Raw genomic sequence first — 20,004 nt, 5'->3', positions numbered from 1 at the left:
GTGTCTTGCCTGACATGGACTGTGACCGTGCCAGGGTCTCTAGGTCGGGGCACATGCAATACTTCTGTGATGGCACTGGGTCTCTTCACTGCTACAGGATCTCTCTTAAGAGGCACACGTGAGGTGGGGACAGCGGTCGAGTCAGAGGGCCTCAGCATGGACACACAAGACCGTGGTCACTTCATTAGCATGTTCACAACTGTGGCAGTGCCACTTGGTTCCAATGTACCATCAGTTATGAGTCTGATACGGTGGCAATTTAGTGGCCTAATGCAAAACTGAGGCCATGGCGCTATGTCTATCCAAAAGCGTGCCTGAGACCATTGCTGTACCACACCTTCTCTCTGCTCGCACATTTCAAACTGCCAGAGGAGCACATGGCCTCCCTGATAAAACATGTGAGACTATGCCAGTGGCACATTTAGTATATACTGGCACATGTATGACTGTGACGGTTCTGCAGGGTGTTTCAAAGTCAGGCTTGCTCTGCTGGAACCAGTGGAACTACAGTGGTTCTTGCCATTGCCCATGCAAAACTGTGGCAGTGCCACTGGGTATGCCCACTAGTGCATGCAAGACTTCTTTGGTGGCAGAGGCCACCCTCCTGGCGTTCTGCATAAAACTACAACAGCATCATGGCCCCCCCCCACTGGCACATGCCACGTTTGTGCACTTCCTATGATTTTATTCCACTCTCTTGATACACTAAACCAGCCTTTCTCTCTACCACCGAATAAATCAGCCAGGGGGGACAATAAATTACAGTTATTAGTGGTGGACATAAGGAAACATAACAGTGTACCCTGCTTCTCCGTGTCCTGGACAATCATTATTTCATACTCTTGAGCAACAATAACATTAGCTCGTCACTAACTACACTGTTCGCATGAGCACCCTTTGGATACCTATTTTTGGATTTGACTAGTACGTCCCCAAGGACCTTGAGGTTCATCTAACAATGTTTTCAAGCCTTAGAGAGTATATTTTGTGTCCTGGACACTTAGGCATAGAGATGTCTGCATGGTGTCCCTGCACTTGGGGTACGGAAAAGTGTTGCGGATGCGTCTCATCAAAGCAGGGGATCGCTTGATCTGAATGCTGAAACAAATAATGATTGAACAGGAAAGAAACGTCTTTAAGGAGTCCTCAGGTAGCCACTTGGAAATTTGCGATCCATCTTGGAATGGTAGACTTCACTTTGAAAACAATGGTCATCACTACTTGGTAACAGAAGCCTGAAAATAAGGCAATTGTTTTACCACATGGCCCAATTTGTCATGAACTAGAGAAAACAGTTTTGATTATTTTGAAACCTCATATGGTCACATCGCTCTAAATCTAAAACGATCTTTGTTTTACAAATGACTGCCACAGAGCTGCATGCCTGGCCCTAGAATATATCTTTCTTCTATGAGCAGAGCCCATCCTTGTTCAGAAAAACATACCAGCCATTTGGAAGAAAGTGAATTAAAATCACTTTGGCAAACCCATCACTAAGAACACTGTGACATGAACATTATTTCAAAATAGCTAACATGGAGGATTATTTTCAGTTTTATGACTTGTGATCATTCAAGAGAACTTATTTTCCTCAAAGACACAGTGCTGCAAAATTGGCTCCTGCTAAAAGATCCCATAAATTGAACTATTTCTAGTCTAAGGACAGGATTACGATGTGGTCTGTATATTGCAACCCTAGCGCAAACCCCTGCTTCACACAGGTCAGAATTATGAGTTGTTAGTTATTTAAGACACCCCATAAGTATTGGATGTGTTAAATAATTCAACCACTGTTAAATTTTGACAGAAAATTAACAGGGCAAAACAATATAATATTTACTGTATCATGCGGATATTGCTGCATTAAACACCAAAATCTGCATGTTTTTCCCCAACTACTGGTACTAGGTGGGATTCATCGCACTCGATAAGTAATGTATCCCATGGTATCAAATTCATTAGGTGAGCTAAAATGCACCTATACTTTTAGGTGCCTTAATCAGGTCCTACGAGAACTGGAAGCAAATGCAGTGCTAACAGCAGCTCTTCATCAGTTAATCTTATTCCACTTTCTATGGCTGCTTCTGACTCTTGTGTAGATGAATCCCTGAAGAAAGATGTTTGCTCTGAGGTGGAACTATTTCTGCATGGAAAGATATTGAAGAATTACTTTCGTTGCAAGCAGTGTACATATAATGTACATGTCTCTGTCCCATTTATCATAAAATAACAGGAGTCCAACAGAAAGCAAGAAAGTCTCTTCAGGAAAGTCCTGAAGTTAAAACAAAAGTTGTAAATTATTTTGATTTTTCTTCTGTTCCAAGGGACATAGAAATTTCCATGCAGCCGGTTTGCTCCCATTGTCTTAGTATCTTGTGAGGCTCAGCTCTTCCAGTGGCTCAATAACACTATTCCAGGAAGGAACCCCTCAGTTCTAGCTCAAGTGGTAAACGGGCCTGGATCTGTCATGTCTGTAGGGGTCCGGCGGATGTTTGCCCCCAACCCCTACTTCACCTGGTGACTCATCTAGACTCTACTTTGGGACACCGGGAGACGTGTTTACTGTGCTCCAATCTCAAAGGGCTGCAACAGAAGGATGTGAGTGAAAATGAAAAGGTTAAGAATCACATTTGATGAAGCTAAGATAACTCATTATCCCTGGAGCAACCCTATCCAACACCATCTGTCCCCCAACACCCTGGACAGAGGCTGCATCTGTGAGGGAAAAAACAAAGTACAATTCACAGTCCAGACTTTCACTTCCGAACAAAACATTTTAGGATGAGGGAGTCAACTCTTTAATCCTCAATTTGGCCTGCAGGCCTGCTTCTGAAGTACAATGCAGTAGAATGCTGTGTCTCAGTGTGCACCAGGAGGGAGATCCAAATACGTAGCCTTATTCACATCAGTCAGTGGGAATAGGGACATTGAGTTTGCCAACCCTATGCCATTCTTTCACTACCCCTCCTGTGTTGTGTGTTGAGCTGTGGCTTATAGTTGCAGGGAATTTTTATGTATGCAATATATTGATGTGTCTCGCAGAAAAAAGTACCGCTTTGCCCGATTAATGGACACCAACCTGTCCTGATTTTTTTGGGTCTCTATTGCCAAGCAGGCCTGTCTAGTCATAAAACCTGTCTTGTGTATGTATGCCTGACAAAAGAGACCACATTAGTTAAAAATGCAGATGCTTTGTTTTTCCCAATCCTTCTGTTTGGCCGACTGGACTGCAAATGACAGCTGAAATCCCACATTATCGGCTGCATCGGCAAAGGAGTCTTCAATCGTTTACTGATCATCATTTAGCACTATCGATTCTCCTTACCTTACCCCGGTCAATTACCACCATAAGCATGGTTTGGCACTCAACCAAGGTAGCCATCAGCATGGTTTAGCACTCAACCAAGGTAGCCATCAGCATGGTTTAGCACCGCATCAAGTGGCCCAAATTGTACTCGTTGTCTTTTGTTACTTTCAAGTCCAACCATTGGTGCAAACAGATTTTTTTGTAAATATTGAAACTACTACAGAATAACCAAAGATTGGTTGCTTCAATTGTTTGTTGTGGCCTTTACTTGTCACTTGTATATTGAATAAAAAGGGTTGTATGTATGGACTGGGTTGCTACAATAACAAGATATTTAGCTTGTAGGCAGTTTAGAGTAGCTTTTCTACCTGCTTTGCTGACAAACACCAAGAGGCTAGTGGTGCTTTTCCAGCAACAATATTTTCATAGATTCATGTACCTTTCAAATATTCCACGTTGTCAGGATAGGACCTGACGACGGGGGATAATTCAAAAGCATGGGGTCTTGTGACACATACCAAGATGGGTGAACTAGGGTTGCAGACAAGTGGACTGCCACGGATTTAACACGTCTGCCATTTAATATAGTATTTCGCTTTACTAATTTGTGCATTAACGCATCTTTTCTGAACTCTTAACAAATGCCAAAGGATGGACAAAGAATGGAGAGCTTGCAGCGGAAGGGGGAAAGGGCCGCGTAAAAGGGAACATATTAAAAAGCTTGCAGATGAATGGGGGAAATAAGGTAACACAGGAAGTTAATGAATGTTCTTTACAAAACCTGTCTGTAATGGATTGATGATAGGTACTCTCGATTATTGGCAAATGAGACCAGAGAGATTAAGTCATTTGTGAAAGATCACTGTCTAGTCAAATGGGAAGCTGAGATTTAAATCCACACATCCTGGTTAAATAGACTGCAAAGTTGTCACTTGACAACAACTCACTGCCTATAATGCGCTTTACGCAATACATTTTGTGCACTAAGGAGCGGGTATTCTGAGTGTGACTAGGGTAATATGTACATGGCAAGGCGGGGCCCAGAGCATGCTCCTGTACACTGATAATAATCAATGGCGGTTTCTCAGCCCTGCTTCCAGCAGGCACGTGCCTTGTACAGAGATGGAATGTAAAAACGTGGGAAAGTCGAAGATGGACGGAGGGAGGCGAGGAATGGACAATAAAGGAGGAGACCCGGAAGTCATATTCTGACAAGAACTGAGAGATTCATAAAATGGAATAAAGGCGGGGGGCAGAATCCGAGTCCCGGGGTCATTCATATGTGTAAAGTTCTGAGGCACAGATTTTCCCGTCCTAAATAGAGTGGCATTTTGCACAACCAACTCCCTGCCTTTGCTGTTTTGGCCTACTCTGAAGGCCACCTCGATTACTGGCAGCAGCCCCGCAGAGCCTTCCCACCGACACAGCCAGTGCAGAGCTCGTGGCAGCGGGGCGGTGCACCTGTGAGGGAACGCACGCGCCATGGAGGCGTCAGCGTCCCTGGGAGAAGCTACTGCACCTACAAGGGGCTCAGGCGGAATGTTGTATCTGATCAACAACAACAAAAGCTGGAGCAGCGATGCCCCCACGGAACACATGCTCACACCGCCGCCCCCTGGGCCGCTCTCCCCTCGCCTCTATTTATAATGCCAGGGTGTTTGGAGATGCCGTTGGATACCTAGTGATGTTTCTGCAGGGGATGGGCCCTAGGGATGGGCCCCGGGGACGGAGCTAAAGCGACTCTCACATGCTGACGGGAGGGCAGAGGGGTAGAGGATGAGGCAACATTGTCCGTTCCCACCTGACAGCAGCAGCAGGAGGAGGGTGAAGAGAGGCGAGGAGGTGCGCGGAGCACTCATCTCATGGAAAGAGTTGAACAGGCATGGGTATGTAACTAAAGGACAGGCTAGGCATGCATCAATAGGCATTAATATGACACAAAAAGGCAGGCTATGGGTACATGGACAGGCAAGGCCAGCCTTTAGCACGGGCGAGGTGTGCCCAGACCTAGGGCATCAATATTCTGAGGGGGCCATGGAGCTGTGTGCATTAAGATTATGCCAAGAGCAGCGCCCTTTTCATCTTGCTCCAGCCTTGTCCTTATCCCTGTCTGTTCGTTTCTGTCTGATTTGCCAGTTTAAAGGTGATTTAGTCCTTTATTATCATACAGCGAGCAATGTTTTTCGCACCCATTCAGCCCCCTTTCTTGCCCTCCTTTCACCCTCTGACCCCTGCTGACACACACAAACAAATCCTTCATCTGCGTGAGGCAGCAGAGCTATCAGTGATCTAGATGAGCTAGGGGATGTCCGGGGATGTTTGTGTTCAGGGGCAGTCCCTGCTCACCCAGGTACTGACCAGTGACCAGTAAAGGGACCCCCTGGTACCTCATTTAAATCACTACCATCAGCAAGGACGCCAGATTTCTCGCCGCCCACACCCAGGGCGCTATCTTAGCAAAGGCCGACTCTGAGGGCAGGCATGACTATGTTACCAGAGGGCAAACTAGAGGCACATGGGCAGCCATGAATATGACACCAAAAAGCAGGATAGAGACACGTGGAAATTAATTTAATTGAAAAACATGAGCGGCCAAGAGAAATAAGGCAGCAGATGGGACAAGCCATATTGAAAACACAACCAGTCAGTCGCCTGGTACAAGGAATCCTGAAAACTAGTCAATGTGAAGCAACAAACAATCTTCTAAACTAATCAGTCATTCTGATCGGGACAAGTGATGCTGAAAAAACAGCCAATCCGACTCGGTAAGTATTTAGAATATCAGGGGAATAACTCTCCAGAAAATTTGTACCTCTCAGGAGGACAATCAAGTCACGAAACCGTCAGTCACATAGGATATGTGATGGGGATGGAATTAGCAATCCTGTAATCTAGTCGATCAGATAAAACAAGCAATTCTGGAAAGGCAGCCCACAAGGTGGTGAATGCAATCCTGAACCTTGTCAGTCAGGTATCACATGTAATACTGTAAAATCCAGCTAACTGAATTGACGTAAACATTTATGGAAATCTAGCCACTCGGATGGGATATTTGATCTACAAAACTAGTCAATCGGATGGGTTAACAAATGCTGGAAAACAGCTACTCTAATAGGACAATGAATAAAGGCAAATGAACCAATCGTATAGGATCAGAGAGCTTAAATACCAATCAGCTGAATGCTACGAGCAATCTTGGAAGCTAGTCAACTGGATAGAACAATCCTGGAAACACAGTAATCAGATGCACATAATAATCTGGATAGGGTGAATGATGCTGCCAAACCATTCAATCAGAGCGAATTAGCAATAGTGGAAACATGTCAATCAGATGGGAAAAGCATTTATGGAAATAAAGACACATGGAAGTTATAAGCAAGCATTCCTGTAAATTAGGCTGCCAAATGGGTGTTGGAATGCTTGTAAACCAGTCAATCAGACGGGAAGCATGGTACTAAAAAGAATCAGTCACATGTGAAAGAAATCGGAGATCACCACATTGTCATACAACTGCACTAGAGCCACCACATTAACCCACATATACATCAAAACGTATATATGAAATGTAAGCAGCCAAAACATCGACACCACCACCCTCATTACGAGTTAGGCAAAGTGGAATTCTAGTACTGAATTCTGCCCCAACTGATCACCAGTCAGTTGATATTCCTGCACCCAGTTTTCCCTGGACCCAATGTTACCAGTCAGTAATTCTGGTAGGTAAAATAGATGAGGCTTTGGCTTCTAAAGCAGCCAAGCACCGTCCCTCTCTCCATGCAGACTTTTTTCTTTAGCAAGAGAGGAATTTGCTCCCCTCTGCCAAAACTAATCTTCCCCTTCCCCTCTGCTCTTCCAATATATCTATCTCCACCGCCACCCCAGACAGAAAACTGTGAGCACATTTTTCACCTACTCAGAGCAGGTGCTAAAGGTGTGTTCATCCCCTTGGAATACCATGAGTAATACTGTATGGCAAGTCTGTGCCATACAGTCACTCCCCATTCAAAGGGGTCTAACCTATAGAGGAGTATAATATGCAGATATAATGATCAGAAAGAGTAATTCCAGTCACAGGAATCCACTCCCATATTTACTCCTAACTTCTAATCAGTGCCATACTAATTTATTTCTCTGCATCGACCCAAACTCTAATTCTTCAGTTTCCACTAAAATTGACCTTGACTCTAATCCTAAACTCTTTTTGAATCCGTGACCAAATCCCAACTGAATCCCGACCCCCTCCTCTTACCCTCCCCTTATTCTCAACTTAACCCTGAGAATAATCCTATAGCTCAAACCTTAAACTCTACCCAAAACCTAACCCTACATTTTCCATTTCTCTACCCGTAGCCCAAATCCTGAACCTTCTGTTAACATTAAGCCCAAAGCTAAACCTAAGAATAAACATCACCATAAACATATCATAGCCCTAAATCTAAAATTATTCCTTGCCAAATTCTAAAAAATTACCCTTTATGTATCTTACTTGATATGCAGTGGTAGTCTTGTTAGTGGTGAGCACTGATGTAGTGCCTTCTAGTAACTGTACTTGATGTGGTGGGGTGAACCTGGGCCTGCAATTCTAGAGAATAGCTAGATGGCAGGTGCAAGCTACATTCGAAATTAGTGAAATGATTGGGGCAAGCAATGTTGGAAACTAGTTGGAAGGATTAAGCTCAGTTGAAAACTAGTCAACCAGATGGAACCAACAAGTATGGCAATTCAGTTAATGGATACGATAGGCGATGTCAGAAACTAGCCAATCTGGGGGAAAACTAGACATTTTAATAGAATAATCAATTATTCAGAACTAGTCAATTCGCTCTGGCGAGCAATCCTAGAAAAGCATCCAGTTGTGTGGAAAAAAATGTTATACGAAAACAGCTAACTTGATGAGACAAAGTGTACTTATAATCCTGCTAATTTAGTTAAGACATCAGTTGTGGAAATTCACCAGTGGTATTGGGTAACCATTCCTGATAAAAACAGTTAACTGGAAAACATAAACAATCCTTCTAAACAACTCATTAACCTAAGAAACATGATCTTGAGAAGCAAGTCAGTCAGCTGAGACACACAACTTCAAACAAAATAGTTGAACGGGATGAAAAACAGATCCTGGGAAATTACTTCATTTGAGTGGACAAAAATCCAAAGAAATCAGCAAATAAGATGGGCTGAGGAACATGGGGAAGTTAAATCATCTTAAAGGAAGCCAAGAGGAGCCCTGAGAAAATCAACAACTAATTGATCTGAAGGACCAATTATTCATCTAAAAAGAACAAATATCCTGAAAATCTTCCTGTTGAGTTCAAATTAATTTCTTCAGTCCATCAGGTGTTGCTCACTCTGACTGCAGCAACACAAAGTCCAGCCTCCGCTGGTTGGAGAGGAAAAAACTGTGCCAGAGACAGGTGAAGGTTCCTGCAGTACACATCTCTGCCCTTCACCACTGATTAGTAAGTGGGCCTCGCTCGCATATGGCCTGCTGCATGAAAAAAATGGTCCTGGATCATACAAATGCACTTTTAAATACTGAATAGACATTATGAAGCGGGTAATAAGAAGGAATGTACTGGATCAAGGCGCAACAGAAATTTGCAGGTGAGTTGGGGTGGGCAGACTAATGAGATTTTGGAATTCTCCACAATGGAGGGGCACCCAGGGTGGAACCACTAGGCCTTCCACCATAGCCCACCAGATCCCAGGTGGTGTGTACTAATTACTTAAGTGTATATGTACCAATTGCTTGTAATACTTACACTGTCTATGCTTATCCATTGCAGCATTCTACATTATAATATTTTTAAACCCCTGTTTACTAATATTTTTTTATTTTGTTGCTCCTCAAAATAAAAAAAATACAAGGCCATAGAATGACTGATTGTTATGGTATATTCATGGGCACTGGGAATGAACCAATTGTAGCTGATTATATTTCCATGTAGGACAATTCAAAACTGATAATTAAGCAACCCCATAATGACTTGAGCAGATAGATGTCACCATTGATATTATTATTCTGTTAGCAGGCTTTGGCTGACAGTAGTTTTGTATTGCCTTCTTCAGGATTTTGCTATCTTATAACAATATCTAAAATGCACCTTCCTTTTCAATTCTTAAACATCTTTTGCAGGTGATCCTGCCCCTCTCATATTCAAACTTAGCGTTCAAGCAGTTAATAGATCATTTTTGTGTTGCCAGTTACTGAAGCCACACATTTTAGTTGGAGATGTACATAACGTTATATCCACTACTGTGGGCAATCATTTTTTCTGGGATCTAGGGTCTGTTTTCAAAAGTACTCAGTATGTTTTGTGAATCTGAATATAGAATACAGAAAACAACGACTACATGTTAATACTTTAGAAAATGTATGTTACCATTCCAAACTGAAATCTATGACATTTACGAGTATCAAACTGTAAACTGCTCATTAACTTCCTCAAAGAGACCCGGTATAAAAATGCATATGTATCTCCTATTATATACATCTCTAAGGAACGACTAGGGCTTTTTATTATAAGAAAATTAAAGAAGGCTAGACAAAAATATCCAACACTGAAACATTCCAATATCAAAACACCTACTTGTGCACAATAGCCCCTGATGTAATTTAGGAAATATGTATATTTGAACTTTAAGTAGTTAGGTATTGACATGTAATTTTGATACCACTAGATCTATTAAAATCATCGCCATTATTTCAGTGTATGGTGACTTGTAATGCTCACAGAGTTTGCTTTCTTATAGTTTTATACTCAAACAATAGGATCTTGGAGATTTACTGCACATCATGGAAAGGATTCATTGGTTGAGCCAGTGTTGGGCTTTTATAATAATTGTAGCAATGTGGCAATGGTGCCTCATTATCTATTCTGATGGCATGAATGGTATTGCAACAAATGTCAAAAAGACCCATATGGAGAGGACAATTTGGAAAAATTGGTACTTGGTTCACTAAGGTGAGTGAGTTGGCACCTACTGTGGATGTTTCTTTGAGAAATCTACTACATCTCGCAGCTGGCCTACCACAAAGGTATGAACCTAATGATGGTTGCACAACTTTCCATTTCAGCACCTCTATCCTAGACATCTCAACTCAGAACAGCTGGGTTAATGGGAGACAGCGTCACAGTAGGCACAATCTCCCCTTAACATGCCCAGTGTAATTGAAACAACAGTTTTGGGCCCTCTGACACTCCAGGGATGTTGTGAGTTTGATGTGCCTGACTAGGGTTGTGAGATGGAGGACCGAAGGAAAATGTATTCTGCCATAATGCTATTTGTTGTCTTACTATTCCGCTCGTCATCGTCCCCTTATTTTCTAATGCATTCCTGCCTCTAATACAGATGTATTGTGTTTGAAAAGTGTACCACAGACCCCTTCAGAGTGTACACAAACATATTAAGTTGCCCAGTAGAAGGTACATCTAAGCATATCTGACATGGATGGCCAAACAGTTCAACAACAACTACTTACAAGCTCAGCTACCTCCCTGCTGGGAAGCTCAAATGACAGTCCCACGACTGTCACTCAGTTCTACTCGTTGCACCACAGAGTGGAACGTTTCTATTCCATACTTCTCTATCTATATACTGAGAGTGAGGACATAAGAGTTAGAAACTGCTAATGGATTTGCTTTGACCTCATGCAAAAGGGCAGACAAATTCACTGCCTCTTGCGAAGCAGGATCTTAAAGACAAAAATAGAGCATAGTGTCACGCTCACACAATTGAACTCCATTGGCGGGGGGAGTAGACCCTAAGCTGTTTTCTCATTGTAGAACCACAGTGCATGTTTGGAAATGACCCCAGGTTTCTTAGAACTCAGTGGCCATACCATTGTGTCCAGAGACTACAGTTTGGAATTTGAAGCTTGGCCTAAAGTCGCAGACAGTAAGGTATGAGCTGAGGAAACTTATAGCTGAGGTTGAAGGATGAAAACAAGAGGCACTAGAGGAGGTTGGGAGACATTAGTAACTTTTCAGATTTCCCCTTCAACAAAATTATTTGCATTCCTTGGAAGTTCCATGGTCCAAGAAAAAACGTTTTCAATGTTAAATGTCTTTGTGATGCTGAAGCGGGTACCCTGTGTGTCCCGAAAATACTATTTCTGGCCTTTGGAATCACACCTTTCTGATGGACTTATGCCCTTGATGAATAATCTTAAGATGGGTTCAGGACTCTCATGAGGGTTTCCGTTTGCTTATGTCTGGACCCCAAACATGTCAATTTCCCACAGGCACCATCCCCCTGGAGGTTATGACACAATGACTTCTGAAATGCAGAACCAGGCTCGTTCTATGGATCTCCCTCTTGTGGTGCACACACTTTCTGGGGAGAAGAACATTTTGACAGATGAATGACAAGAGCACTTACTGTAAGGGACGCAGTCATACTGGACCTCCAGGTACTTGTAGGTTCCGGGGCAAGGGTCTGGGAAGGCCTCCGAACCAGCAACCACCACACACTGGGTGCGGTTGTTACACCTGGAAGAGAGAAAAGAAGCATCAGTGGATTTTTCATGCAGACAAGTAATTCTCAGACTGCATTTCACAGCGGAAGACCTTCGTGCTTACATCAGACGCATATATATATATAAAACCTCTGTCTTTGTCAGGATCAGCAATGGTCTAGGACACAGTATTTCCTGCGGTCATCGTGAGACAGCAGTGGTGGCTGTACGGCAACAAGGTGCATCAGTTTTCCCAAGATATAAGAAAGGTGGGACTGAGGTCATGTGGACTTGGGCGATTAAGAACTTTACAAGTGTCAGTGGAAAGACACCGGAGGACAAAAGTCAAGGCAAGATGGGATTAATCATGAGGTAGTGGACCACATAAGCATGCCCCCACCTCAGGAAGAAGACCCTCAAGGGACATCAGGAGACAACAGCGATAAGATCTTCAAGAGCCCCATCATAGTGTTTGTTTTTTAATCACTTTTGGCTTCTCTGCTGTTAAAGACACACACTGGCTCTGCTGATATTGACCTCATCGCAGTGGAGTGCGTTTGGACCCCCCATAGTAATAAACGTCCTGCAACTGTGCCCAACCCCTGCTGGTATCAACTGAGTAGGTGCCAAGGTTCTATTGACATTGTCAATAATTGTAACCATTTTTCTGCTGGTGTTGACCCACGCCATTATTCGGCCCGGTCTGTATCCCTGAATCTGTGACTCTTCTTACAGGCAAGAGCCTGTGCTTCAGTTGATGTTGGCTCCAGTTATCACCCCTGTTTCACTTGGGTTCATTCCCATCAGGTGCATGTGTTGCTAGCTTTGTGTCTTGTGTACGCCCTTCTTTCAATTATTGTCATTCTGTAACACCCTTTCCTACTTTTTACAACCTACACCTATTTTCTGTTATTGTGCCAATGGTATACCAATGATACTTTCAACGGGTCCAGCAACAACCCGTGTTTCTGACATGGTCGCTAGGCTTTACCTTGTTTCTGATATTTTTCCTCACCTCTTCCATTTTTCAGCTGTATTGCACATCCAACAGACTAGTGTGTGCTTTTTTGCCCAACCACGCCCTCCTGGACACTTCCTACAGACCTTTCTGTGTTATTTTGTCCTGCACTCGACCGTCTGTGAAGATCTATCATACTTATCTTCGCACTTTGCCCAGCCCATCCCGCCTCCTTCCCTTCATATTTGCAGCCCTACTTGGACTATTTTACCTAGCTTGAACCCTTTTTGTGCACATATGGCATATCTATCAGAACACATTCACCCAGCCTACATCACTCTTTCTGTTACTGCTACCAGAGACGTTTTAAGGCACAAACAAAGTGGGCAATTGCCCAGTGCCCTCACCATCCAACAGGCCCCAGGGAAACTGAACTATTTCTTTATCTCAACCGTAAACATATTATTTAATATTACTTGGCGTTATGGGGTGGAATTCGCAGAATACATTTCCGAGTTGCTCTGAACAGGGGCCCCTAGCATATTTTTTTGCCTGGGGCCTCCACAATCCTTAAAATAACACTGACTTTCACCGGGTCACACACCTACGTATGTGTCTGCTCCAAACGTGACCCTGTTCCCTCTGCCCCACACTGCTCCCCCGGTCCCAGCTCTGCTCTACGCTCTTCACCATCCAATTAGACGTCAGAGCGGCCCTGCTTGGTATGCATTGAAATCATTTCAATAACTATTTTTTGCATAACACCAATTACAACTTTACACCCTGATAAGAGCTTCTGTGGGCCTTGTCAGTACATGCCCAGAAACTGATGAGACCTCTGCCAGACTGGCACTTCCTCCAGCGCTCTGCCCTGGGCTCACACACCAGAGCACAGCTTGGTGCAGCACAAGCCAGAGCAAACCGTGTAACAACCACCAAGAACAAATCTGGGACAGTACAGTACATGCCATAGCCAAAGACGACTGAGCAGATCTGATACAGTACAATCCAATGCAAAGCTTGTAACAGTTCCAAGTAAACCCCCAAAAAACAAACCAGATGAGACCTTGTAACAACCCAATATAAACCAGCAAAAAACAACAAGAGCAGCCCTTGCGATAATAAAAACGAACGACCTAAAGCAAACCAACCCACGGGCAAACCTTATAAGAGAAGCCCAAAGCAAACCCTGTAACCAACAGCCCAAAAACTAACCCCATAAACGCAACTTAAACACGTCTTGTAATAACCCAAAATAATCTTTCTAAACCCACTCCAAAGTAAACATCCTAAAAATAGAAAAACAACCGGAGCAAGCCTTGTGACTACCACACAAAGCAAACCGTATCAAAAAAGTAGACCTAAATCGGGTACAGAACAAGATAAAATAAACCTTATTACAACACAGTCCAAACCTTCAACAAACAACATGGAACAAACCTCATAAAAACAATTCAAACTAAATCTTGTAACAACCTTGAGCAAACATTGATACAACCAAAAGCAAACCTTGCAATGAGAACACAGATACAACTTTCTCAGAATAACCCAGAGCAAAGCTCTTACAGTACGACCAAAGCTTTGTACAAAGAACCTAAAACACATCTCATGCAGCACAGTGCATGCCAGTCAAAACCTTGTATAAAACGAATAATCAAACCTGATAAAGTACAACCCAAAGCAAACCTTGTAAATGCTAAGAACAACTTCCCTAATAACTCAGAGGAAATCCTGTACTTGTAATCCAAAGTGGACTTCCTGACAGCAACTGGACCACCACTTGTAATTAAGAAAATCAAATCCTCTAGAAATCACTCCAGCAATGCTCGTAACAACAGTGTAAAGAAAATCTTCCTCTATCAGATACCTTGTCCTCTCCCCCATTCTCCAAAGGATGCCCCCATCTCGGTTACAATGCCGTCAACTTTATTCTTCTCACAGCTTCCCTGTCTCAATTAGAATGGTGTCACCTATATACTCCTCTCAAAACACATATCCACGTGAAACTCATTTTCCATCAATTCAAATATTATAGCAGAAAAATCCTGCTACTGGTTAACTCATACAAAAAATTCTTAAGTGAAGACGAAAATCATCTGTGTAGAATCTTTCAATAAACTCCACTGGATCCAGTACCAACACATATGTGAAAAACCTGTTTTTAATGCTCTGGAAGCTGCATCAGCATATAATGGTGAATCATTTTTATAGTCATACTTTAGGAAAATAAACAAATAGTGATAGTTGAAACAAGTGATCCCCAAGTGAGAGAAGAGACACCACACTATAAAGCAATAAAGAAATTGCTTATAGTTCTGTGATCTTTGGCGTATCTCACAAAGACAGCCTCCTATTAAGTTATGAAGTATGCATGTCAATACATTGACTGATAATTCAAAACATAATCGAAAAGGATTTGTCTGAATAACGTGTCAACGCATTTCAACCCTATGCTGGATTCTAGAGTCTCATCAGGCCAAAAAATGACCTGGGGATTGGTGAAAGGTTGGAATTATTAAAGCCTCAGTTGGATGTCGAATATTGGTATCACTGTCTGACCCAGAATGGTGCTTTTGTCACCTTAATTTAACAGCTGGGTAGACTGGCAGCATCTTCCCACAGTGGGGAAAGCTGTATTTTCTTAATTCTGAAGTCTGTAGCCCTTGTATCCAGACTTCAGAATTAAGAAAATACACCATTGAGAAAATACACCATTCCCCAGGTCATTTTTTGTCCTGATGAGACCCTAGAATCCAGCATGAGGGTCAAAATGCCGTTGACATGTTAATGGGAAAAGACTTCTTCGATTATGTTTTGGATCATCAATCAATGTATTGACAAGCATACTTCATAACTTAATAAGAGGCTGTCTCTGTGAGATACACCAACGATCACAGAACTATAAGCAATTTCTTTATTGCTTTATGGTGTGGTGTCTCCTCTCACTTGGGGATCACTTGTTTCAACTATCACTCTTAGTTTATTTTCCTAAAGTATGATTATAAAAATGATTCACCATTATATGCTGATGCAGCTTCCAAAGCATTAAAAACACGTTTTTCACATATGTGTTGGTACTGGATTCAGTGGAGTCTTTTTGAAAGATTCTAGAGAGATGATTTTCGTCTTCATTTAACATTTTTTTATATCAGTTAACTAGTAGCAAGATATTTCTGCTATAATATTTAAATTAATTGAAAATGAGTTTCACGTGGATATGTGTTTTGTGATAATTATACCCAGGTTCCTGTGGACATTCTGGGTTGCTCTTGTATTTGTTCAGTACCTATATACTCCTGGCACAGCCCCCTCGTCACCGTGCACTCAGCTCTGCTATCCTGGTACAGTTACCACAGTTACTCTCTCTCGGTCACAATGCCCTCAGTTCTATTCTCCTCGCACAGCTCCTCTCCGTTGCCATGCCCTCACCTCTGTCCTCCTCTTACCGCTCCCTCTTTCAGTTATTAAGCCCCACCTCTGAGCCAACAAAGTGTCCTCCTTTTAAGTGCCATGCCTTTATCCCCTTTCTCTCCACAGCCCCACCAGGCCGGGCTGGCCGTTCTAGGTACCAGGCATTTTTTCCAGTGGGAAAGGAAAGTGAGGTCAGTTCTACTGCTGGTGGGGGTGGGTTTTGTTGCTGGAGAGCAGGTTTCCTGCCTTTGCTGCTTCATCGCTTTACAAGCAAATAATTAAAAATAAATAATTTGAAGCATGCTGGTCAGACCATGCTTTCTTCAAAACCATATGTCTTTGCATTTGGCTGGCTCTTGGCCCCTGCAGGGTCATCAGAGCAGCACTGTCATTGTTTTAGAGATGCAGCTATAACTTTTGCCCTGGGTTCCTTTTAGTATGTTTGCTTCTTATTATTACAAGGTCACCTCTTGTTGCTTTTCTGACATCTTTAAAGGTGCTCTTATGTGATGACGAAGGTTGAGGTGGCACTGTGGTAAAATATTTGCCTAGGCTAACACAATGTGTTCAAGTGGAGGCTGGAATTGAGTCCTGGTTTCACACTGTGCAATTCTGTCACTATGTTTGTCTCTTTCTCGCTCATGTTCTAAATCAAAGCTTAAGCCTCTGCGGCAATAAATAAGCACACAGTGTTAAATGGATCCAGGTTACGCATGTCTTACAGGGGTTTTGGTGGTAGTTTTGTGAAAGGATGATGTTTTAATGCAGTAGCTAAAATGAAAACGAAAGCACCAACCCTTGATGATTGTATTGAGACAATTTGCTCCATGTACTTAAAAGACTTTATTCATTGTCATCCATCATTGAATTAATTTATCCACCCACTCCTCACTCCAAGATTTGCAATTTGTTTTCTAAAATGGTTAGGGGAAGAAACTCCCAAACCCCTGCTGCAGTGCTCACACTTGCTCGCTACATATAGCATGAGGTGTGATCAGACAAAACTTGCCAGGGCTGCTTTTGGTTCCCAATCCAGTCCTGGCCCCTTCTCTTACCATGGCCTCATCACTGTTCTCAACACTGAATCATCCCGTCTCTTACTCCAGTGCCCTCTCCCCTCTTTTTTAGGTCAAGCCTAGGCAGCGTGCAAACGCTGACTCTCGGCATGCTGTAACCTACATCTGTGGGCTTGCACCACGCCCATCTCACGTCCATCACTTTCATTCGTTCCGTGGCCTGCTTTTCAAAAATCCCTTGATTTGTTAGGTAAATGCTTTACATTTGTCCTGCCTTGAGGCTGCTTTGTTACCGCCTTGGGACTGACCCTGTTATATGGCTTATTGGACAATCGGCCATATACCTTAGTGTGGCGCACTACTTTTTTCTTTTACCTAGTCACTTCGTGCTACGTGGCTTGATCGTAAGAGCGCTTTACACGAGGATGTGAAGTTTCATATAGCGCGACCTCGAGATGAGGAGCACTTTACATGAGTATCACTTACGAACAAGTTTAGCAATTAAAAAATATACAAACTGGAGCATTTAAAATAGAAAAAAAACACACAGAAATCCTCAAAGCAGCTCTTTCGGCACAGCAGGAGAACTGATACTACAATATTCACTGCACTGAGGAAACTCACCCCATAATGCTTTGCAGGGCATTTTCTTTTTTAAAACATTTCTGCCCACAATTCAGCCTGTTGTGGTCCTACGACAATGGGACCACCACCAAACCATTCAGCACAGCACACTCGTTCTGTCTAGGTCATCTCTGGGTCCCCACACTAGGGTGGTGGGGGGTCACAATCGTAAGCTCTCCCAGCATTCAATATCGTTTTATGCTCTCTCATGGCTGGAACTTTTGTTTTACAGCTGGGAGTAGTTTGTGTTTTAAGGGCCTTGTTTGTAATAGTATTGCAGTTGGCCTGAAAATGTGTAAGACACTACGCTCTCTAGGGTTTACATATATGGCTACACTGCATTACTTTCTGTCATTCTGTTTTCATATCATTATGCCCCCTAGGGGCTGACTATATGGTTACATGACCATGTTTCTTACAAATGTTATTGCTATGGTGGTGCCCTCTAGGGGCTGTTCTGAGCATCACAGTCAAGATACTACAATATCCGCTGCACTTGGAAACTCGCCCACAAAACATATTTTCCTATAACTCACTGCATGACGTGCTCGTTCTGTCTAGGTCATCTCTGGGTCCCCACACTAGGTTGGCGTGACCCCAAAATAATCATATAAAAAAATATAATAAATAATGGCAATATTTTCATTTTTTCTGCAGATAGATGAAGATGGTAAATGGAAGTGCTTTATTTATATGCAGGGCCGCTGGAATTATGTGGCAGAGAGGACCAAATTATGCGGCAGGTGTGAAAAATGTATGTGGCAAGAAAAGTCCAGTCATGCATTTACAACACCATCTAGCAAACGTGAGACCTATTGCATTGCAAATGATTTTCTCATGCAGTATCCTTTCTATTTCCCTTTGTTAGTCCCCCTGCCTCTCGATTCCCTTATCTTACCGGTCTCCTCGCCTCTCTCCTCTGTTGCCTTACTCTTGGCCTCGCTTCTCCTCGTGCAGGGCCCTCTCACCGCTCCTCTAACCTTCCCTATGCTCTTACCCGCCCTCTTCTCCTGCCCCCCTCTCCTAGCCCTTCCTTCCCCCTTCTCTCCCGCTCTTCCCTCCTCTCCAGCTTCCCCTATTCTCTCTCTCTTTCAATTACTGCGACTGTCAGGATTTAGCGAACGAATCATTCGTTTGTGGGAGAGGGGGCCGGGGAAGTGATGGAAAATGGGGGATATTACCCGGCAGGAGCGGAAGCAGCAGAATAATTGCAAAAAACAGATTAGGTTTGTATAATAGTTTTTCTTTTTCCTTGACAACGAGGACGTCTGGAAAATCTTTATTGCTTTGCAGGGTATGGCTTCCGACCCCCGTGTGAAAGCAGCAAGTGTGCAGGAAAGGTAGAGGGAGGCAGAGGATAAACTGCCTGACAGTCTCTCACCTCTAATGGGGTGAACGCTTCTGTGACGGAGGCCCAACCGGAGAGGGAGGGGAGAGGGGAGAGGCGACAGACAGGGGAGGAGCAGACGGATGGAACAGAGGAGGAGGCAGCCGTGGAAATTGCAACAGCAGAGGAGAAGAGCAAGAGAAACAGTACTCGGGGGCCAGGGGGACAAAAACGAATGTAATGGAGAAGGATACGAGGGAAATGAGAGAAACAATTGGGGAAAAAGGAAAGAGGTAAAGGGAAACCGGTTGAAAAACGTAAATTGCAATTTAGAATTCGGGGAAAAAGGAACAGAAAAGATGAAATGAGAAAAAGAAAACAGAATGAGCAAACAAAGTGGCAATACAAGGAAGCAGAAAGACAAAGAAACACTGGAGGACTGAGCCACAGTATGGTGGAAACAGATTCGGTGTGAAAATAGAAAATGTTATTTCCTTAACGTAAAATTACCCTGAATGGATTTTCTACGGAGGACATTCAATCGTCAGAGACGATTCTGTCCATGGTATTCAGTCCCGCAGGGTAATGTGAAAACTTGGCCAAAGATAGTAAAGGGTCTGCCACACAATCTTCTGTTGCAGAGCCGTCATCCTGCTTGGTGTAGCAAAGTGAAAAATCACCAAGGAACAGGCGGCAGACTTTCCTAAATGGTGAATATCATGCCCTACTTCTTAACATGGTGGAAAATAAGGCCTGGTAAAATGAAAAGCAGGTGCGAGAGAGATTAATAGAAGAAATAACAAAGATTGCTAAAGAAAAGAAGCGAATTGACAAAGAAGAGGGAGGAGTGCTAGATATAGAGAAAGAGAGGTGAAAGAAAGGCAGCAGAGGAACTGAGTGAAA

The 20,004-nt window shown here is 43.1% G+C and overlaps 1 protein-coding gene across 2 annotated transcripts in view; it reads right to left on the bottom strand.

Moving 5' to 3' along the window:
* ADGRL1 (adhesion G protein-coupled receptor L1) overlaps positions 1-20,004 on the bottom strand; it is a 561,888-nt gene that overhangs the window by 195,585 nt on the left and 346,299 nt on the right. For both annotated transcript variants that reach the window (XM_069231717.1, XM_069231716.1), the window contains exon 4: positions 11,690-11,799. In XM_069231717.1, the coding sequence (XP_069087818.1) occupies positions 11,690-11,799 (110 nt within the window). The remainder of the gene's footprint in view (positions 1-11,689; positions 11,800-20,004) is intronic.

This window comes from Pleurodeles waltl, chromosome 4_2 (assembly GCF_031143425.1).
Source record: "Pleurodeles waltl isolate 20211129_DDA chromosome 4_2, aPleWal1.hap1.20221129, whole genome shotgun sequence".
Classification (NCBI taxonomy): Eukaryota; Metazoa; Chordata; class Amphibia; order Caudata; family Salamandridae; genus Pleurodeles; species Pleurodeles waltl.
This window is presented reverse-complemented; position numbering and strand designations above follow the sequence as displayed.